The sequence below is a fragment of the Alosa sapidissima genome, chromosome 5 (genome assembly GCF_018492685.1).
Source record: "Alosa sapidissima isolate fAloSap1 chromosome 5, fAloSap1.pri, whole genome shotgun sequence".
NCBI classification, from domain to species: domain Eukaryota; kingdom Metazoa; phylum Chordata; class Actinopteri; order Clupeiformes; family Clupeidae; genus Alosa; species Alosa sapidissima.
In genome coordinates, this window is record NC_055961.1 from 1,662,501 (window position 1) to 1,685,000 (window position 22,500).

Consider the following 22,500-nt stretch of genomic DNA (forward strand, 5'->3'; position numbering starts at 1 on the left):
CAGGTAGGTGTGTGTGTGTGTGTGTGTGTGTGTGTGTGTAAAGATAGGGTATCCAGCTCTCCAGCAGGTAGGTGTGTGTGTGTGTGTGTGTGTGTGTGTGTGTGTAGATAGGGTATCCAGCTCTCCAGCAGGTAGGTGTGTGTGTGTGTGTGTGTGTGTGTGTGTGTGTGTAAAGATAGGGTATCCAGCTCTCCAGCAGGTAGGTGTGTGTGTGTGTGTGTGTGTGTGTGTGTGTGTGTGTAAAGATAGGGTATCCAGCTCTCCAGCAGGTGTGTGTGTGTGTGTGTGTGTGTGTAAAGATGGGGTATCCAGCTCTCCAGCAGGTAGGTGTGTGTGTGTGTGTGTGTGTGTGTAAAGATAGGGTATCAGCATACTGCACACAGCTCTCCAGCAGGTAGGTGTGTGTGTGTGTGTGTGTGTGTGTGTGTGTGTGTGTGTGTGTGTGTCTGTGTGTGTGTGTGTGTGTGTGTGTGTGTGTGTGTGTGTGTGTGTGTGTGTGTGTGTGTAGATAGGGTATCCAGCTCTCCAGCAGGTAGGTGTGTGTGTGTGTGTGTGTGTGTGTGTGTGTGTGTATGTGTGTGTGTGTGTGTGTGTGTGTGTGTGTGTGTGTGTGTGTGTGTGCGTGCGTGTGTACATGTGTGTGTGTGTGTGTGTGTGTGTGTGTGTGTGTGTGTGTGTGTGTGTGTGTGTGTGTGTGTGTAGATGGGGTATCCAGCTCTCCAGTGCCGCTGAATCCTCACGTTGTTTGGTTCTGCTCTCCCTGACTGTTACCACAGCAACTACACAACTGTAACCACAGCAACCACACAATACCAAAACTCTTCAAGTTGATGTGGACAAATTGTCAAAGTAGGTTTTTAAAGTGTTAAGTAGGTGTTGCTTTTCAGCACAAAGAAATCAAAAAAAGATTTGTATCTCTAAAATCTTTTTGCCTAATGCAGGGCAACCATGAATGCAGCCAGGCTACAGCATCCAACTGCACCACAACATCCAACTGCACCACAACATTCAACTGCACCACAACATCCAACTGCACCACAACATCCAACTGCACCACAACCAAAAATGTAGCCAGGCCCCAGCATCCAACTGCACCACAGCATCCAACTGCACCACAACCAAGTATGTAGCCAGGCCCCAGCATCCAAATGCACCACAACATCCAACTTCACCACAACATCCAACTGCACCACAACCAAGAATGTAGCCAGGCCCCAGCATCCAACTGCACCACAGCATCCAACTGCACCACAACCAAGTATGTAGCCAGGCCCCAGCATCCAAATGCACCACAACATTCAACTGCACCATAGCATCCAACTGCACCACAACCATGAATGTAGCCAGGCCCCAGCATCCAACTGCACCACAGCATCCAACTGCACCACAACATTCAACTGCACCACAACATCCAACTGCACCACAACCAAGTATGTAGCCAGGCCACAGCATTCAACTGCACCATAACCAAGTATGTAGCCAGGCCCCAGCATCCAACTGCACCACAACCATGAATGCAGCCAGGCCCCAGCATCCAACTGCACCAAAGACAGTGCTTGTGGTACGGCATCCAACCGCTGCCTATTTCTCAGCACGCGATACTGCAAAGTTTGATGCTTGACCCACTTGCCTTTGCGTCTCTCTGAGCTGATTAGTGTACTGGCCTCAACTCTGGGCTTGGTTCTCCAAGGCACCCAATCAGAGGCACATTAAACAAATGAAACGCACGCCAAGACAAAAGGCCAGATGATTCTTTCCAACGTCCCCGAGCCCCAGACCCTGCGCTGGAGGAGAGAGGCGCCTCTCGGCCGCTCGGCCTCGTCTGGACCGTGGGGTCGTCTGGGTTCGTCTGGACTGCGGGGGATCTGGGTGATGAAGAGCAGCTCTCTAGCTCGGCTGACGGACGCTGATTTTTACGAGCGCCCGCACCGTGGGGACACACCTCACCATCACCGCTGCACGCGTCTTACATATGAGAACAATTTTCCTAAATTACCCCCCCCCCCCCCACACACACACACTCCTCACTCTGACCCCCCCCCCCCCCCGCCCAACACACACACTCCTCACTCTGACCCCCCACACACACACACACTCCTCAGTCTGACCCCCCCCCCTCACTCTGACCCCCCCCCCCCCAACACACACACTCCTCACTCTGACCCCCCCACACACACACACACTCCTCACTCTGACCCCCCCCCCCCCCCACACACACACTCCTCACTCTGACTCCAACCCCCCCCCACACACACACACTCCTCACTCTGACCCCCCCACACACACACACACTCCTCACTCTGACCCCCCCCCCCCCCCACACACACACTCCTCACTCTGACTCCAACCCCCCCCCACACACACACACTCCTCACTCTGACCCCCCCACACACACACACACTCCTCACTCTGACTCCAACCCCCCCCCCCCACACACACACACTCCTCACTCTGACCCCCCCCCCCCCCCCACACACACACACTCCTCACTCTGACCCCCCCCCCCCCCAACACACACACTCCTCACTCTGACCCCCCCCCCCGTCATTACTCCCCCTTCTGTGGTGTTTCCCCTTACGGCTGCTTGAGCACACATCTGCTCACACACATCTGCTCACACACACACACACACACACACACACACACACACACAGATGACATCAGGCTCAAGAGCAGAACCCTCTTGGTTAGTCTGGCCCTGATTTGGCGTAGATCTGGCCCTTCATCAGAACCGCTGACCCCTGCTGCCAGCTGCTCTCCAGTCTGGGGTAGGTGGCGTGAGCATGGGGTAGCATGGGGTAGGTGGCGTGAGCATGGGGTAGCATGGGGTAGGTGGCAGGAGCATTCTGGGGTAGGTGGCGTGAGCATGGGGTAGGTGGCAGGAGCATTCTGGGGTAGGTGGCGTGAGCATGGGGTAGGTGGCAGGAGCATTCTGGGGTAGGTGGCGTGAGCATGGGGTAGGTGGCGTGAGCATGGGGTAGGTGGCAGGAGCATTCTGGGGTAGGTGGCGTGAGCATGGGGTAGGTGGCGTGAGCATGGGGTAGGTGGCAGGAGCATTCTGGGGTAGGTGGCGTGAGCATGGGGTAGGTGGCGTGAGCATGGGGCAGCATGGGGTAGGTGGCGTGAGCATAGTTCGAATTACAGGGGGTACTGGGGGGTACTATACCCCCCAATGAAGACCCAGAAATATCAGTTTTTGGGGGGGGGTCAGATAATTTTTCTGATATTGTGAAAAAATACCATTACAGTTGGCTACAAGTCAACTCCTATTTTCACTAGGAGAAGTTTAATGTAAAGCGACCCCTATTATGGACCGTACCATTTTTAACCACCGTGGCGCTAAAAGCAACGGAGATAGAGAACAACTTCTCAAGCAAGTGTCAACGTTAGGTAGATTCCTCCAGTAGCTTAAATTCGGTTTGCTGCTGACGTGCATGGGTAAATGTAAGTTGCTAGCAGACGTCTAGCTTGTTGAAAATGTGCTATTTTACAACCTTCATGTATTAACGTGTTTTGTTCTTTCATAGCTCATGTCACGTCTTCATACATTTAATTACCGGCTACTTACTTACCCACTGAGGCTACTAAAGTGGACCTTGGTTAGTTACCAAGGTTAGTTAGCAAGATAATTCTCTATTTAAATCATTTATTATTATTTTACATTGTGGTGAGGTAAAATCGATTGTCATTTCCAAGGAGATGAACTCCAGTTCATAGCCTAGGTGTCCATTGATTCTCATTTTATCTTGAATAAATTATTGTGCCCTTTTGAAATTAGTTTGGCACAGATCCTGTGTTGTTTTTATTATGCACAAGAGGGTCTGATGTAGCTAAGCCTACATAACATTAGTGAAACCTGTGGAAACATAAAGAGCCAAGTAGCCTAGGCTAAATAGTACATGCTACTGTAGTATTTGAATTTGTTTTTAATTGGTTAGTAGGTCTATTGTTTTTACATTCTGGTTATCGGATTCTTGTAGGTTACCGCTCTGTAGTTCTTATGTGGTAGTATGTTTTTTCATAGTAGGCTATATGCTCCTTAATCACATTAAAGATTGCTTAGGTTTCACATATCTCTAGGCAATTGTGTTGATTTGACACTGACTACCATAGACTATAATGGAAAATTGGTTTCTGTTTATACAGTAGGCTAGGCTATATTAGAGGGTTGGATCTTACCTCCAGGTCATGAAATCTAAAAATAAACCAAATCAATATGTCATGAAATAAGCAATAGGCTTCTTGTAAAGGTATTACTTTTACTAGTAATTAGAATGGTATTTCAGAGCACTTAACTTCTAACTTTTGAGAGTTGATCAAAACAGTTCTCTTTTGGATATAATAACAATGAGATATTCTGTAGCCAACTGATTATCAGTTTGTCGCATGTTTACACCTTGTATGTGTGTTACACAACACATGTTGCACTTGGCGATCACGATGGGGATTGATATGGACCATGATGGTCATAGAAGAAGTGAAGGAGCAGTACCCCCCAATTATGGTGGGGTAATAGAAGGAGCAGTACCCCCCAATTATGGTGGGGTAATTCGCACTCTGGGCGTGAGCATTCTGGGGTAGGTGGCGTGAGCATGGGCTAGGTGGCGTGAGCATGGGGTAGGTGGGTAGGTGGCGTGAGCATGGGCTAGGTGGCGTGAGCATGGGGTAGGTGGGTAGGTGGCGTGAGCATGGGGTAGGTGGCGTGAGCATGGGGTAGGATGGGGTAGGTGGCGGGAGCATTCTGGGGTAGGTGGCGGGAGCATTCTGGGGTAGGTGGCGGGAGCGTGGGGTAGGTGGCGGGAGCATTCTGGGGTAGGTGGCGGGAGCGTGGGGTAGGATGGGGTAGGTGGCAGGAGCGTGGGGTAGGTGGCGGGAGCATTCTGGGGTAGGTGGCGGGAGCATGGGGTAGGATGGGGTAGGTGGCGGGAGCGTGGGGTAGGATGGGGTAGGTGGCGGGAGCGTGGGGTAGGATGGGGTAGGTGGCGGGAGCATTCTGGGGTAGGTGGCGGGAGCGTGGGGTAGGATGGGGTAGGTGGCGGGAGCATGGGGTAGGATGGGGTAGGTGGCGGGAGCGTGGGGTAGGATGGGGTAGGTGGCGGGAGCATGGGGTAGGATGGGGTAGGTGGCGGGAGCGTGGGGTAGGATGGGGTAGGTGGCGGGAGCATTCTGGGGTAGGTGGCGGGAGCGTGGGGTAGGATGGGGTAGGTGGCGGGAGCGTGGGGTAGGATGGGGTAGGTGGCGGGAGCGTGGGGTAGGATGGGGTAGGTGGCGGGAGCGTGGGGCTGTTGGTGTTCTGGTTTTATGAGGGGAAGGGGAATTACAGGGTAAAGAGATATGAGCAGCTCTACTGGAGCCGTCCACTCCTGACTCCACACATCTATTACCCCTCACACACATCTATTACCCCTCACACACATCTATTACCCCTCCACTCCACACATCTATTACCCCTCACACGTTCACACATCTATTACCCCTCACACACATCTATTACCCCTCACACACATCTATTACCCCTCCACTCCACACATCTATTACCCCTCACACACATCTATTACCCCTCACACGTTCACACATCTATTACCCCTCACACACATCTATTACCCCTCACACACATCTATTACCCCTCCACTCCACACATCTATTACCCCTCACACACATCTATTACCCCTCCACTCCACACATCTATTACCCCTCACACACATTTATTACCCCTCCACTCCACACATCTATTACCCCTCACACACATCTATTACCCCTCCACTCCACACATCTATTACCCCTCACACACATCTATTACCCCTCACACACATCTATTACCCCTCGACTCCACACATCTATTACCCCTCCACTCCACACATCTATTACCCCTCCACTCCACACATCTATTACCCCTCACACATCTATTACCCCTCACAGGTGTGACTCCACACATCTATTACCCCTCACACATCTATTACCCCTCACAGGTGTGACTCCACACATCTATCACCCCTCACAGGTGTGACCCAGCGACTCCGCACATCTATCACCCCTCACAGGTGTGACCCAGCGACTCCACACATCTATTACCCCTCACAGGTGTGACTCCGCACATCTATTACCCCACTGCAGGCTGCCCATAAAAGGAGAACTATGAAAGCTAGCATTCTAGTGTGGAACACTGACAGCTTGATTAGCACTGCACATGAGTTTCTGTTTGTTTTCCTTCAGTTGTGTAATTCATTTATGCCCCCCAGAGACCCTCGTCAAACCCAGTAAAACAAAATAATTCATATGAATCAGCCCAGACAGATTTAGAGCTTTGTTTGTGCAATTTACTTTCTAATCCTTAGAGCAAATGGGCGCGTAGCTTCAGGCCACAGTAATTGAATCAAAGCTTTACAAAAAAAATGCAAATAGGTTTCTGGCATGACAGCACTGCAACATTCTTTAGATAAGATGTTTCAGTCTGATGGTTCAATTCTTCCGACTTCCCTTTGGCTTCCCTTTTGTGAGGCGGAGTTCCAGAATAAGTGCGGAGCTCAACTTCCTGAGCAGTGACCTGAGGAGGACGCAGCACAAAAGGCTTCTCATGAGACACGGCTCAAGCTGCTCATTGGGCCTTGCTACAGCGCCAGGTCCGTGGGCAGCGCAGACCACAGAGAGTGACCACGCAGGACAACAGAGGCTGTTATTGCAGGGGACGGAGGCCACTTAAGGGCGAAGGTACGGAGGCAGGCCAGGCATGATTCATGGACAGATCAGAATCCTTAGGAAAATGCATAAATTAACCATGCAGGCACACACACACACACACACACACACACACACATAATCACACACACAATCTCACACACACACACAATCACACACACACACACACACACACACACACACACACACACACACACAGAAACACAGTGCAAACAACCTTAAAGTCCACGAGGCCTTTGCTGCTTGTAAATGAGCACAAAAGCCTTTTTTCAGTGTGTGTGTGTGTGTGTGTGTGTGAGCTATGGCACATTGCCAGATTCTTAAGCAGAACTAGAAGACAAAACCCTGCCAATCAGAAAGCTCCCTCTGATAATGGCATGTTTGTTGACTTGTTGAGTGATTGAAACCATGGTTATGGCATTACGGAACTCTCTGGGAATTGTTAAAAGAAAGTTGCTATGATACCACCATCTAAATGCCTTTGATTGTCCCCATTTTGAGGGAACTCATGTGGAAGTGACTCAATCAGCGCACAGCTGGTTAATAAACGCTCTTGAGACACTGCTAAGCAGCCACGGTGGTGAGGACAGCTTCACTGCAAACTACTTCAAGCAGAACTCAAAGTTATGACAATGGATCAGGGGAAAACCACAGCACTAAAGCGGTTTTTAGATGTTGAAGTCCAGGCTGTTTCAAGGGTAGTTAAGAGCAAATACATTACGACTGAGCTAGCTTACAGGGATATGCCACAATACAAAACAATGATGCTTACTTGTGTATTGCACTTAAACAGTCTGACATTATAGATAGCTTATTTCTAGGTGGGATCATAAAACAGATATGACCATGGACACCAAATGAAAAGAGTGGTGATGACCATGGACACCAAATGAAAAGAGTGGTGACATTGTTCCTACTTTTAAGACAGTACAAAGACAGAGCAGACAGAAGAGCAGCAGATCTGGCCAGTAGCAAGAGAAGAAAAACACACCACCATGCATATAGCGGACCCATCTCAGATGGCAGAGTATGCACTTTTAAAGTAAGTATGTGCTGTGGCCTTAGTATCCTCTCTCCCGAGGGCCAACGGCCAGAGCAGAAAGCTCCATGGCAACCGTGCGCTACTGGACAGCACTCAGGAGCAGGTCACATGACACTCTGGTATGCAGACCTGAGCAAAAGAACTTCTCACAATGCACACACACACACACACACACACACACACAGGCACAACTCTCATTTAAGCGGCATGCACACACACACACACACACATACACACACACACAGACACACACACATATATAACCATACAACACTAGCACTCTAGAACCTTGCCCTTACCTCATCCTATATACATAGGACACACACACACACACACACACACACACACACACACACACACATATAACCATACAACACTAGCACTCTAGAATCCTGCCCTTACCTCATCCTATACGTTAGACCAGCACATCCGGGAACTTGACTCGTGACAAACGTTCCCGCCCCTTTCGGGGGGAAAACAAACAACCCCTCTCATTAACTCCAATGCAAATTAGGGTCAATAAACGTAATTCGTACAGAAATCGCAGGAGTAAATAATAACAAAAAATACCACAAATCAATATGACCACTCAATACATAACCACTTTGCCGGTCGTTGACCGTGAAAGATACCTACAAAAGCTTAATTCAATTAATATAAAAACATGTCCCTTCAGTCTCCCGAGTACGAAGTGGTGCAACAACCCCACTCAGTGACCAGAAGTGTCATACGGTCTTCTCTTCTTATGGCTTGTAGCCATAATTTTCTTCTGTCAGGATTTTTTTTGAGGACATGGTAGGCAAAAGAAACTCAGGGAGGGGTTCTTAGCTGTGTGGTTGGTACATGTCTACCGGTTCACTCTGGCTTGTTCTGAGGGAATGTTTTCCCCTCAAAAGGGGCAAACAACCTGCTCTGTGTGACGCGGGTCCGGTTGTAAGTATATACATACAACACTAGCACTCTAGAACCTGCCCTTACCTCATCCTATATACACTAACACTCTAGAACCTGCCCTTACCTCATCCTATATACACTAACACTCTAGAACCTGCCCTTACCTCATCCTATATACACTAACACTCTAGAACCTGCCCTTACCTCATCCTATATACACTAGCACTCTAGAACCTGCCCTTACCTCATCCTATATACACTAACACTCTAGAACCTGCCCTTACCTCATCCTATATACACTAACACTCTAGAACCTGCCCTTACCTCATCCTATATACATACAACACTAGCACTCTAGAACCCTGCCCTTACCTCATTCTACATACAACACTAACACTCTAGAACCTGCCCTTACCTCATCCTATATACACTAACACTCTAGAACCTGCCCTTACCTCATCCTATATACACTAACACTCTAGAACCTGCCCTTACCTCATCCTATATACACTAACACTCTAGAACCTGCCCTTACCTCATCCTATATACACTAACACTCTAGAACCTGCCCTTACCTCATTCTATATACACTAGCACTCTAGAACCCTGCCCTTACCTCATCCTATATACATACAACACTAGCACTCTAGAACCCTGCCCTTACCTCATCCTATATACATACAACACTAGCACTCTAGAACCCTGCCCTTACCTCATTCTACATACAACACTAGCACTCTAGAACCCTGCCCTTACCTCATCCTATATACATACAACACTAGCACTCTAGAACCTGCCCTTACCTCATCCTATATACATACAACACTAGCACTCTAGAACCCTGCCCTTACCTCATTCTACATACAACACTAGCACTCTAGAACCCTGCCCTTACCTCATCCTATATACATACAACACTAGCACTCTAGAACCTGCCCTTACCTCATCCTATATACATACAATACTAACATACAAAGAATAGGCCCGGTCTCATGAGAGTTTTAGAGGGAAATGGTGAAGGCTGAAGATAACCACTGTTTGACATCAACATGCACTGAGCCGCGATCGCTGTGCATAGAATGTGTGCAGCGCTTAAGCTACTTCAGCAGTGGCACGGCATTCACCAACAACTTGCGTCATTCACAGAGTGAGCACACAGTCATATAACAACTGCTGTCAAAAGCCTTCCATAACGTGGCACATTTGAGTAAACAGAAGTAAGCCCAAATGGCATGTGCCTGTTTGTCATTATTTCCCATTTAGATGATGCTATTTTCCAAAGGGACTCACAGGGGACTAACTAGGCTCCGGGAGACACTAAGGGCCTCTTTCTCAGAGGCACAATGGTGGCGCCTCCTGGAACTGAACTATACTCATGCCTCTTTGGTGTTCCACTTGACTTGGAAGGCCAGATCCCTAAGACTGGACCAGCATCCTATAAAGAGCTCTAGTCCAGTTCAGGTCATTAAGACTGGACCAGCATCCCATAAAGAGCTCTAGTCTAGTTCAGGTCATGGACCAGCATCCCATAAAGAGCTCTAGTCCAGTTCAGGTCATTAAGACTGGACCAGCATCCCATAAAGAGCTCTAGTCTAGTCCAGGTCATAAACCGTGCAGGAGTGGGCGACTGCGCAAAGGCATGCAGGAGAGACAGCTGGGAAGCCTGGCTTATGAGCATGGAAAATAATTCAGGAATTTGTGCGTTCAGATGGCGGGATCTAGAACCCTGTCCTTACCTCATCCTATATGCACTAGCACTCTAGAACCCTGGCATTACCTCATCCTATATACATACAACACTAACACTCTAGAACTCTCCCGCATGCTCATGAGTCGGGCTTCCCAGCTATGTCTCCTGCATGCCGTTGCGCAGTCGCCCACTCCTGCACGGCTCCGGGTTTATGACCTGGACTAGACTAGAGCTATTTATGGGATGCTGGTCCAGTCTTAGGGATCTGGACTAGACTAGAGCTCTTTATGGGATGCTGGTCCAGTCTTAGGGATCTGGACTAGACTAGAGCTCTTTATGGGATGCTGGTCCATGACCTATACTAGACTAGAGCTCTTTATGGGATGCTGGTCCAGTCTTAATGACCTGGACTAGACTAGAGCTCTTTATGGGATGCTTGTCCAGTCTTAATGACCTGGACTAGACTAGAGCTCTTTATGGGATGCTTGTCCAGTCTTAATGACCTGAACTAGACTAGAGCTCTTTATGGGATGGCTGGATCCCCGCTGGAGAGCCGCTACAATCTAACCAAGTCAAATGAGCTTTTAATCGCAGTGAGAACATTTGGATCCCATCTCGTGCTCACTTCGTCACCCGCTCTAAGCATAGCCAGCGCTCTCCACAACCCAGCGGGCAGGCCCTGAGTTGACCAAGCAAACCTTTACATACGGACATACAAAAGCAGGCTTATTTACCGGATACAGTCGCCTATAAAGAGTACAAATACATCTCTAGGCTACAATGACCTTATATATACTGAAAGGAAAAGAATCTGAACAAAAGCTATAATGGTTCTGATTAAAAGTTAAAAGTGCCTATGAGAGACAAAAGGAAGTTTTGCAATCTGCCACAAGCAAAGAACCTTTTAGCTGGACCTCATGAACCTTTAATGGTTCAACTCTGCGTTATAGTGTTTGAGCCTTCTGGCTTTGTATGCAAGTGTGCGTGTGTGTGTGCGCGTGTGTGTGTGTGTGTGAGTGCGTGCGTGTGTGTGTGTGTGCGTGCGTGCATGCATGCGTGCGTGTGTGTGTGTGCGTGCGTGCGTGTGTGTGTATGCGTGTGTATGTGTGTGTGTGTGTGTGTGTGCGTGTGTATGTGTGTTTGTGTGTGTGAATGTAAATATAGTTTTGAGAAATTGACTGAGAGACACACCAGTGCCTGTGAAGTCTTCAGTCATACCTATATACCTAGATGTTGGGATTTGTAAACGGCCCATAGTCTCTCCTTCTGAAAAAAATGTGAATGAGGAACTGAGAGCCAAAGCAGAAAACGTTGAGCCAATTTGCTTTACTCACCTGTCAACTCTGACAAATAAACTGAGTCCAGCTGTGCAACCTTATGAAAGTAGGTCAGTTTAAGGGGCACGAGTCTACACAGCTGGCACAACACCTGGAATAGTCTCAGTCGATGGTGGTGAAATTGTCAACGCCTGCAGTTGGGATAGACAACCCCGATGTGTGAAACTGTTGCGTTTCACACATCGGGGTTGTCTATCCCAACTGCAGTTAAACTCGCACCGCGACACGACCCTGCCTTATCGTAGCCAATGCAGTCCGTCACTGTGTTAACAGTAGGCATATTACTATGTATTATAGAATTGAGAATAGGTCCCTAGCTATTAATGTAACACTTTAGTGTAGCCTAGTAGCCTAGGCTAGATTACTGGATAGTCAACTCTTTGTAAAAGTCCAAAATGCTTACAAGGAATGCTACAAACAGAAAGGGCATATAAACGTCATACATAGGCTACGATTGCCTCATATTTCTCGTTATAAGAAAGCGCTAAAAGGTACCATTAATCCTATTATTATTATTATTATATGATTTTTTAAGCAGGCTGACTTGGTTTGTAGGCTATCGTTAACGCCATGTCCTGAATAGGCTACAGAGATTGGTTGATTTATCATTCAATTATAAAACTCTATTTGCAAATGCATGAAAACTCTCTTTTGACACTTAACGGACAAGAACCGGTGTCCCAATGTAGGCTATGTGTAATAAGCCGGTTGCTTTGTTAAACATGCCACACTACCTACCCTCGAAATGGTCAGCGGCGTGCTGAAATCCCGTCCACCCACAAGGCGAAAACCCCACGGTGATGGACCACTCAGAGTTACCGTCTGAGGCATGGTGACAAAAGAAAGAAAGTATCCTGAAATCCGGTTGAAGAAAAGATATAGCACTACAGCCTTTACACGGGACTGTCGCTCACAGCGCTTCTTGGGCAAAACTTTTGTCCTCACTTGTTGCAATCTTTAAATATTGAAATCTCCCGTGACGTTTCAAGGGGGAGTTGAGCGTTTACTTCGTAGCCGCCTGACACAATGTGAATGGGAGGGTGTAATCCGGTGCTATAGCAACCCAGCCTAATCACAGCTAGCCGTCTACCAGCTCCTGGCTTTTCTTGCTCAGTAGCGCCGTGACTGGCGGTTAGCACGCACAGGAATCCTGTAACACACAAGGAATTCTGTAAGGTAGTTTTAAATACAGTTTAAAATGGTTTAAAAGTGTTAATAAAAAGGAAGGTTTCCGTCTGTTCTTTTGGCCAGTATAGCCTACTTAACAATGATTTGGCTACTTTCTGAAAAGGACATTAGCTGCACTAAAGTGGCTGCTGTGGAAATCCAATAGAAAAGACTTGTTGAGAATAGCCTACATCAGGCAATAATAGGGCACACTAAATAAACATGATTGGTTATTTAGGCTAATAGCCCACACTAAATAAACATGATTGGTTATTTAGGCTAGTTAATAGCCCACACTAAATAAATATGATTGGTTATTTAGGCTAGTTAATAGCCCACACTAAATAAATAGCCTATGATTGGTTATTTAGGCTAGTTAATAGCCCATACTAAATAAACATGATTGGTTAGGCTAGTTAATATCCCACACTAAATAAACATGATTGGTTATTTAGGCTAATAGCCCACACTAGATAAACATGATTGGTTATTTAGGCTAGTTAATAGCCCACACTAAATAAATATGATTGGTTATTTAGGCTAGTTAATGGCCTGTGTCTAAGTGAAGATAGGGCCTTTAAAGGATGTCAAACATTATTATGCATTTGGTCCATTTGTTTTGTTGGGTAAAAATGGAACATTGCTGTCAGTGGAATCTCTAATGACTTCTACATTTGGCATGGAGCAGAAAAGTGCAATAATTCCACTCAGCCTTTTTATATTGACTACAGATGTAGCCTACAGTTGGTACTGGTAACATTTGTCTGTGTGTGTGTGTGTGTGTGTGTGCATAAAGCTTAAATGCCTTTGCTCAATGGCTTTCCGATTCTCTCAAAAATGTATGTTCTCAGACTTGAAAATGGATAGCCTTTCGGCATGACACATAATAGAAACAATGTCCTTGAATGCGTTGCCCAATGCCCCCCTGGGAAATAAACACATTTAGGAACACCACACAGGCTAATTCGTATCGCAGGGTAACACAGAGCGGAATATTGGGAGCAGATGCTATCTGAACTCATACTGGGATCAAATCATGTCACAAACCAATATGCGAATGCATGAGCAGTCACCTGGGACGAGTCTGCTGAATGTTAATTGCTGAAAATCAGCTGCCTCCTGTTAAAAAGTCAGATTCACCGCTGCGATGGTTTTTCCAGATTTCAGCAGCATATTTCCTCTCTGCCCCCATCTCATGTTACCCCGCAGGGGGAACGCCAGGAGTGCGGGATGATGATGTGGCAATGATGCCGGTGTGTTCTGACCGCCGCCGGCGCTGGGCCAGACCCAGGCCAGACCTGGGCCAGACCCGGGCCAGACAGGGCAGTTTTAGCAGTGTGGTGACATGACAGGGCTACTGCTACACGGCCAGACAGCTCCCCTGCAGCACAGCGTATTAACCCAGCGTACTAACCCAGCGTATTAACCCACCGTATTAACCCACAGCGTATTAACCCACCGTATTAACCCAGCATATTAACCCAGTGTATTAACCCACAGCGTATTAACCCAGCGTATTAACCCACCGTATTAACCCACAGCATATTAACCCACAGCATATTAACCCACCGTATTAACCCAGCGTACTAACCCAGCGTATTAACCCACCGTATTAACCCACCGTATTAACCCACAGCATATTAATCCACCGTATTAACCCACAGCATATTAACCCAGCGTATTAACCCAGCGCATTATCCCAGTGTATTAACCCAGCACTTTCTTTCAGACATGTTTGTAAGCCCATGTTTTGCTGTATCTGTAAAGTCTGTCACAAAAGGAACTTTTCTACCTGTCCTATCCTGTTACATATCCGTATATCTACCTGTCCTATTCCTGTTACATATCCGTATATCTACCTGTCCTCTCCTGTTTATCCGTATATCTACCTGTCCTATCCTGTTACTGTATATATCCATATATTTACCTGTCTTATCCTGTTACATACACGTGTCCGTATATCTACCTGTCCTATTCCTATTCCCTGCTGAAATCAAACCCTCCTACAGAGAGGAGTGCCACTGCTGAAATCAAACCCTCCTACAGTGAGGAGTGCCACTCCTGAAATCAACAGAGAGGAGTGCCACTGCTGAAATCAAACCCTCCTACACGGCATTGGTCTTGTTGCCCTCTGCAGCCTCCAAACTCCGCCCCCACACCCTCCCAAGAGTACTAAATTGACCTCATATGGCTGCCAACTACCGTTTTCTCCAGAATGACTGTATGGGTGTGTGTTTGTGAGAGAGAGAGACAGAGAGAAAATGAGAACTTGGCTATACTACTCTTCGGTTACATTACTGTAAGCTCTACAACGAGTTGCATTAGAACAGCCTGCTGCTTTCAGTTCAGCACAGGGAGTTAAACTATGCTGTGCATCTGCACCCAGATTAATGATCAGTGGGGACACCAGGGCAACTGCTGGACACCTGTAATTACGAGAATACCGCTGTCCTTGGAGGATGTGAATGTGGAGGAGCTGTTTTATAAATGACCATGGTCCATTGTTTCATTTATTTTCTCTTTCAAAACACATTTTCCCCATTAACCTTTGTGTTATGTTGTGTCTCCTCTGTTATGTTGTGTCTCTTCCAGATTCTGTTTGTAATATCTTATTGTGAAATGGTGTGAAATCCCTGACATGATTTCCATGTAAACTATTGGTTTGGGTGATTCAAACAAAAATATGTTCCAGCCTCTTTTCATCGGAAAGCCTTATCACTTGGAAACGCAGGACACAGCCAAAATTCTAGCAGGAACAAGCCTCTCACATTTCCATGTAAAACAATACGATAACACAACTATGAGGACTGGAAGTAACACAACTTCCTAAAAACAATCTCAAGTAAACAGTCTCACCTGTTTTGCACAAAACATGAGATTGCTTCTGCCTCTCTGATCTTGTGGGTGATCTGATATGGGCCCTCCACTCTCTTTTGCCCCAGCGGTGTTGGACCGGGTAGGAGAGGGGCAGGAGAGGGGCAGGAGAGGAGAGGGCCAGGAGAGGGGCAGGAGAGGAGAGGGGCAGGAGAGGAGAGGGGCAGGTGAGGGGCAGGAGAGGAGAGGGGCAGGAGAGGGGCAGGAGTGGAGCAGGAGAGGGGCAGGAGAGGAGAGGGGCAAGAGAGGGGCAGAAGAGGAGAGGGAGGAGAGGAGAGGGGCAGGAGAGGAGAGGAGAGGGGCAGGTGAGGGGCAGGAGATGAGAGGAGAGGGGCAGGAGATGAGAGGAGAGGGGCAGGAGAGGAGAGGAGAGGGGCAGGAGAGGAGAGGGGCAGGAGATGAGAGGAGAGGGGCAGGAGAGGAGAGGGGCAGGAGATGAGAGGAGAGGGGCAGGAGAGGAGAGGGGCAGGAGATGAGAGGAGAGGGGCAGGAGAGGAGAGGAGCAGGAGAGGGGCAGGAGAGGAGAGGGGCAGGAGATGAGAGGAGAGGGGCAGGAGAGGAGAGGGGCAGGAGGCGCTGGGCTGCTATAACGTTACAGGTGGATCAGGCCCCTGAATGGAAGAGTGATGGCTCCTCTGAACACACACCCCACCCTCTACTATTTACACAAAGAGTTCCCAAACGCCATACATACATATGCACACACACATAGACATGTGCACTCACTCCTGCACACCTGTGCACTCTGTCACACACACACATGCTTGTGTGCACACACACCCTGCTGAAAAGACCAGGGAGGGTACGGGATCAGTCACCAGTAGAGCTCCATACTCTGTCAGAAGACATAAAGATGTAAAGAGACGACAAAAGCTGCTAGAGTCAGAAAACACATGGGGAGAGCAAGATGGGGCAGTGTCCCATGACCTGTCAAAGGCCACACACACCCACACACACACAGACAAACACACATAGACACACAAACACACACACATACACACACACTACACAGTGATACACAGAATCAGCAGGGTGTGTTTAACGAGTCCAATCTTGAAGAGACGCAATTACACAGTAGACTTAACAGGAAAACTCTGCTTACACTCATATATGTCCAGGCACATCAGACACACACACACACACACACACACACACACACACACACGCACATGCACACACACACACACACATACACATATACACACACACACACACACATACACACATGCATACACACACACACAGACACACACACACACACACACAGAGACACATACATACACACACAGACACACACACACACGCACAGACACACACACAGACACACACATACACACACACACACACACACACACACAGACACACACAAACACAGCTGTGACGTGCATTGTGCAGAAATATCATTCTAACTACAGTACATGGCCATGAGATAAGCTAATGGAGGTGTTATTCCATTCACACACTATTTACACAGGTTATGTAAGGCCTGATTCTCATTCACACATTTACAAAGGAACGCATGATAAAACAAGAGACCTCAAGCACAACATGGTGTGTGTGTGTATGGGTGTGTGTGTGTGTGTGCGTGTTTGTGTGTGTAGTGAAAAATAACCTAATAATAATAACTATATCAGGACATATGACAATGGCAGCACCATGTTACAACTGGCAGATCAAGACTGTGGATCTTAGAATATGTTTTCATTGCTTGTTTTTAACAGTATATATGTGTTTGCTCTAACATATGAAATATAGTGCTTGTTTTACAATAACAGTATATATGAAATCTAGTGTTTGCTCTAACATATAAACACATATAGTGCTTGTTTTTAACAGTATATATGAAATCTAGTGTTTGGTCTAACATATGAAATATGGTGCTTGTTTTTAACAGTATAATCTAGTGTTTGGTCTAACATATGAAATATAGTGCTTGTTTTTAACAGTATAAATGTGTTTTGTTTTTAACAGTATATATGTGTTTGGTCTAACATATGAAATATAGTGCTTGTTTTTGGTCCGTGTATCATTCGTTCATTTGATATTCAATTGAGAATCAAAAACGAAAAACACAAAAAATGACTTGTTATTTCATTATTTTATTATGAATGTGATACAAACAAACAAATAACACGTTGTTTTCCAGGGTTTTGATTTCATGGTCAGATCAAAAGTATAACGTTTAAAAAATGGCTTCAGGGCCGAAACTGATTTTGATATTTATTTGTTCCGATTTCTGTGACCTGGAAGTCTATCCAAGTCACTTTCTTGGTCTAGACCTGTCAGTGCTCAGTGTATTAGTGACTTTGTTGTCAGATTTAATTTTGCCCATCCCTAGCGACAGAAAATATTGTCTAACAACTATAGCGAGAAATTGGGCGACTTGCGCAACGATGGCAAACTTGGTTTCGTTTAATCGACAGAAAATCATCTCCCTTCTCATTCCTGTTTCGTTTATGAACATCGCGTTCGCTAGTGATGGGGACGAGACCGCCTATGCCGAGTCCGAGTCAAGACCGAGTCTTTGAAAGTCAAAGTCAAAGTCAAAGTCAAAGTCAGCTTTATTGTCAATTTCTTCACATGTTCCAGACATACAAAGAGATCGAAATTACGTTTCTCACTATCCCACGGTGAAGACAAGACATATTTTACCAATTTAAGTCCACAGACAAACATAACATTCAAGTAAACAAAAAAGTAAGTAAATAAGAGGGCACATATAATAATGAAAAAAATAAGAGCAGCAAAATTTGGTTGAAATTGTGCATAGACAGTCAATAAAATACTAGTGCAAAGTCAGGCCAATAAAAGGCTTGTGTAGTTCTGTTTGACCTAAGTAAGAAAGAAAGTGACATAGTGGTGCAAGTTATGTAAGAGCAGCAGATGTGTTGTGTTTTCAGGACAACAACAACAAGTTGTAAAGTGTACAAGTGTGCAAGTGTGCAAGTGGAGTAGTGCACGCGGCCATTGTGGGTCCAATGTCCAGGATGTTATGTAGCTGAGGGTGGAGGGGGGAGAGGAGGGAGAGAGTTCAGCATCCTTACAGCTTGGTGTATGAAGCTGTTGGTGAGTCTGGTAGTGCGGGAGCGCAGGCTTCTGTACCTCTTCCCAGAGGGCAGTAGATCGAACAGATTGTGAGCGGGGTGACTTGCATCACTCACAATTTTGGTCGCCTTGCGGGTGAGGTGGGTGGTGTAAATGTCCTTCAGGGAGGGGAGTGAAGCACCAATAATCCTTCCAGCTGTGTTCACTATGCGCTGCAGGGCTTTCCTGTTGTATTCAGTGCAGCTTCCGCCCCACACAGCGATACAGCTGGAGAGGATGCTCTCAGTGGTGCCTCGGTAGAATGTGGTCATGATGGCTGGTGGGTCGAGACCGAGTCGAGACCGAGTCTGTTGGTTTTCAAATACAGTCGAGTCCGAGTCAAGACCGAGTCTTTGAAGAAGCAAGTCCGAGTCGAGACCGAGTCCTTTAGGAGTCGAGACCGAGTCGAGACCAAGACCATAAAAAAAATTCAGTTTTAATATTCAGAATTTAATATCACCCCAGTTAATAATCAACAGTTAGGCCTACAGACTAAGCTAGATTGGGAATTGTTTAGAGGAGCAGTCTTAACGTCTTAATATGGACTATGCTGACCTACAGACACTCACCGGCAGCAGAGCCATAGAGATAAATAAACGACTCTGACGGCAGTATCTTTGCATTGCACCATGGGATGTCATTTTCAAATAATGCCGGTCAACATTGCATTTTATTATTATTGTTGTTATGTGTTGTCTGTTTTTTTATATGAACATAAAAAATGCGTTGGTCTCGAGGACTCGGTCTGAAATTACGAGTCCTTCTCCTCCCACTGTGGTCCGAGACCGAGTCAAGACCGAGTCTTTGAAGGAACGAGTCCGAGACGAGACCGAGAAAGCAGAAATTGGTCTCGAGACCGGACTCGAGTCCGAGACCGGACTCGAGTACTACATCACTAGCGTTCGCCCAACACGTTGCCCCATGATTATAGAAGTAATGACTGGCCTAGGCTATGTAGTATCAGCCCATGTTAGGGAAGTAGGCCTAGATGTTAGATCTATCAGCTCAGATCATCATTTGTCGCCAACGTCATTGGAAGGCAGCCAGCTGCAGTAGCCTTCTGGTGAGATTACCAGAAGGCTTTACACCAAAGACAGTAGCTATGACAGGGAAACACACATCGTTCAACAAGCACATTGATCAAAGGAAAGAGGGGCTACAACTTCATTCACAAACAGAGCAAATAATTCAAATCGAGCCATAGGCCTAGCCACAGACGGGCCTAGGCCCGTCTACTTGTCAGTCTTGCCCGTCCAATTACGTTCACCATCTAAAAAAGACGCGCAAGTCAACACTGCTTTGAGTGTGTGTGCACACACTCAAATCGCGAACAGGCGGCAGCTCCGTTTAATTGTCAGGTGTGAAATGCGTTCATATTCCACTTTTTATGTCATAGACGTTGCATGCCTATGGAAGGAAAGGCTTTGCAGTAGGATTGTCCAAGCTGTTGCTTCAGTTTGTGTTTTAAGTTGCGACGCACCTTTGCTGGGTTCATGCCGTTTTGCGCAAGTTTAAAATGTTTAGCCGACTGCGTAATTTGCCATTTTTGTTCAATAAGTTCTACTTTTCATGTCATGAATGTAACATGCCTATGATAAGGCTTTGCAGTTGTACAATATGGTCGATCTATTGTCTCAATTGTGTTTCATGTGACGCGCCGAAGCTAGGCCTACATTCATGCATTGTTTTGCTCCAGTTTTTTGTTTCTGCCTAATTTGTCAGCTGTGATCAAATGCGTTCAATAAATTCCACTATGTCATAAATATAACATGGCGATTAATGTTTGTATGGTGTATCTCATCTAGGCTTCTCTTAGGCTATGTTCAATCAAATTGGCTTTGCCCACCCTTTTCTTTCTGTGCCCACCCATTTGAACATGTCTGGCTACGCTAATCGAGCATAGGAGTAGAAAAACCTATTCATTTAGACTGCCGACTGAGGTGGGAAAAAGAGATTCTGTTGCTCTGTCCGAGTGGTCATTTAAATATAGATCTTTAGGTTAGGCCTAGTCCGATTTAACACTGCAAAACAGAAGCAGCAGCTGGCAATGGAAGTCAATAAATAATTTCCGGGTCAGAGCAATCGGAAAAAAAAAAATATCAAAATCAGTTTTGGGCCTAAGGCCGTTTTTTAAACGTTCTACTTTTGATCTGATCATGAAATCAAAAGTCTGAAAAACAAAGCATTATTTGTTGGTTTGTATCACATTCATAAAAAAATAATGAAAAAACAAGTCCTTTTTTCGTTTTTTCATTTTGGATTCTCAATTGAATATCAAATGAACAAATGATACACGGACCGTTTTTAACAGTATATATGTGTTTTGTCTACCATATGAAATATAGTGCTTGTTTTTAACAGTATATATGTGTTTGGTCTACCATATGAAATATAGTGCTTGTTTTTAACAGTATATATATGTTTTGTCTACCATATGAAAATGCTTGTTTTTAACAGTATATATGTGTTTGGTCTACCATATGAAATATAGTGCTTGTTTTTAACAGTATATATGTGTTTGGTCTACCATATGAAATATAGTGCTTGTTTTAACAGTATATATGTGTTTTGTCTACCATATGAAATATAGTGCTTGTTTTAACAGTATATATGTGTTTTGTCTACCATATGAAATATAGTGCTTGTTTTAACAGTATATATGTGTTTTGTCTACCATATGAAATATAGTGCTTGCTGTAAGATCTTGAAAAGAGACGTTGAGCCGCTGGGTAAACACAGGTGTGAGTGTAAACACAGGTGTGAGTGTGAACACAGGTGTGAGTGTGAACACGCGGTGTGAGTGTAAACACGCGGACGCACTACAGACTGCGGGCCAGATGTCCAGCGTGCATTTCAAAGCCATGTTATCCGCGCCGGCCCTCCTGAAGAATGTGTGTGAGTGTGTTAGTGTGTGTGTGGCTCCTGAAGAATGTGTGTGAGTGTGTTGGTGTGTGTGTGGCTCCTGAAGAACGTGAAACACAAACGGTGAGACAAACAGCAGCACGGCTGTCTGGCCCCACCCACAGGAAGTGACTCACCTCTGACGGACTGTCTGTCTTCCTCGCAAACGCAGTGACTGCGACACTACCTGTGTCTGTGTCTGTGTCTGGGTAGGTATTCACTGGGCCCACTCAGCCTTAATCATGTGGCCCCACCCTGACACACACATGCTCTCAGAGCACAGATGCATGCTGGGAATGTAGCCCTTTGTGGTGCTGCTCACGATGGTTTTGGCAGGAGCTGGTTTGGCACAACATGCGAGTGTGTGAGTGTGTTGGTGTGTGTGTGCACCCAAACGCGAGTGTGTTGGTGTGTGTGGAGTGTGTTGGTGTGTGTGTGCACCCAAACGCGAGTGTGTTGGTGTGTGTGGAGTTTGTTGGTGTGTGTGCACCCACATGCGAGTGTGTTGGTGTGTGTGGAGTGTGTTGGTGTGTGTGGAGTTTGTTGGTGTGTGTGCACCCACATGCGAGTGTGTTGGTGTGTGTGGAGTGTGTTGGTGTGTGTGGAGTGTGTTGGTGTGTGTGTGCAACTACATGCGAGTGTGTTGGTGTGTGTGGAGTGTGTTGGCGTGTGTGGAGTGTGTTGGTGTGTGTGGAGTTTGTTGGTGTGTGTGCACCCATATGCGAGTGTGTTGGTGTGTGTGAAGTGTGTTGGTGTGTGTGGAGTGTGTTGGTGTGTGTGGAGTGTGTTGGTGTGTGTGTGCAACTACATGCGAG

At 46.4% G+C, this 22,500-nt stretch overlaps 1 protein-coding gene across 1 annotated transcript in view; it reads right to left on the reverse strand.

Annotated features, from left to right (window-relative positions):
• The window catches only part of pdlim4 (PDZ and LIM domain 4), a 64,547-nt gene extending 51,856 nt beyond the window's left edge, over nt 1–12,691 (reverse strand). Inside the window, exon 1 of the mRNA XM_042092893.1 lies at nt 12,398–12,691. Coding sequence (XP_041948827.1) covers nt 12,398–12,490 — 93 coding nt within the window. The 5' untranslated portion in view covers nt 12,491–12,691. The remainder of the gene's footprint in view (nt 1–12,397) is intronic.
• Between the last annotated feature and the right edge of the window lie 9,809 nt (nt 12,692–22,500).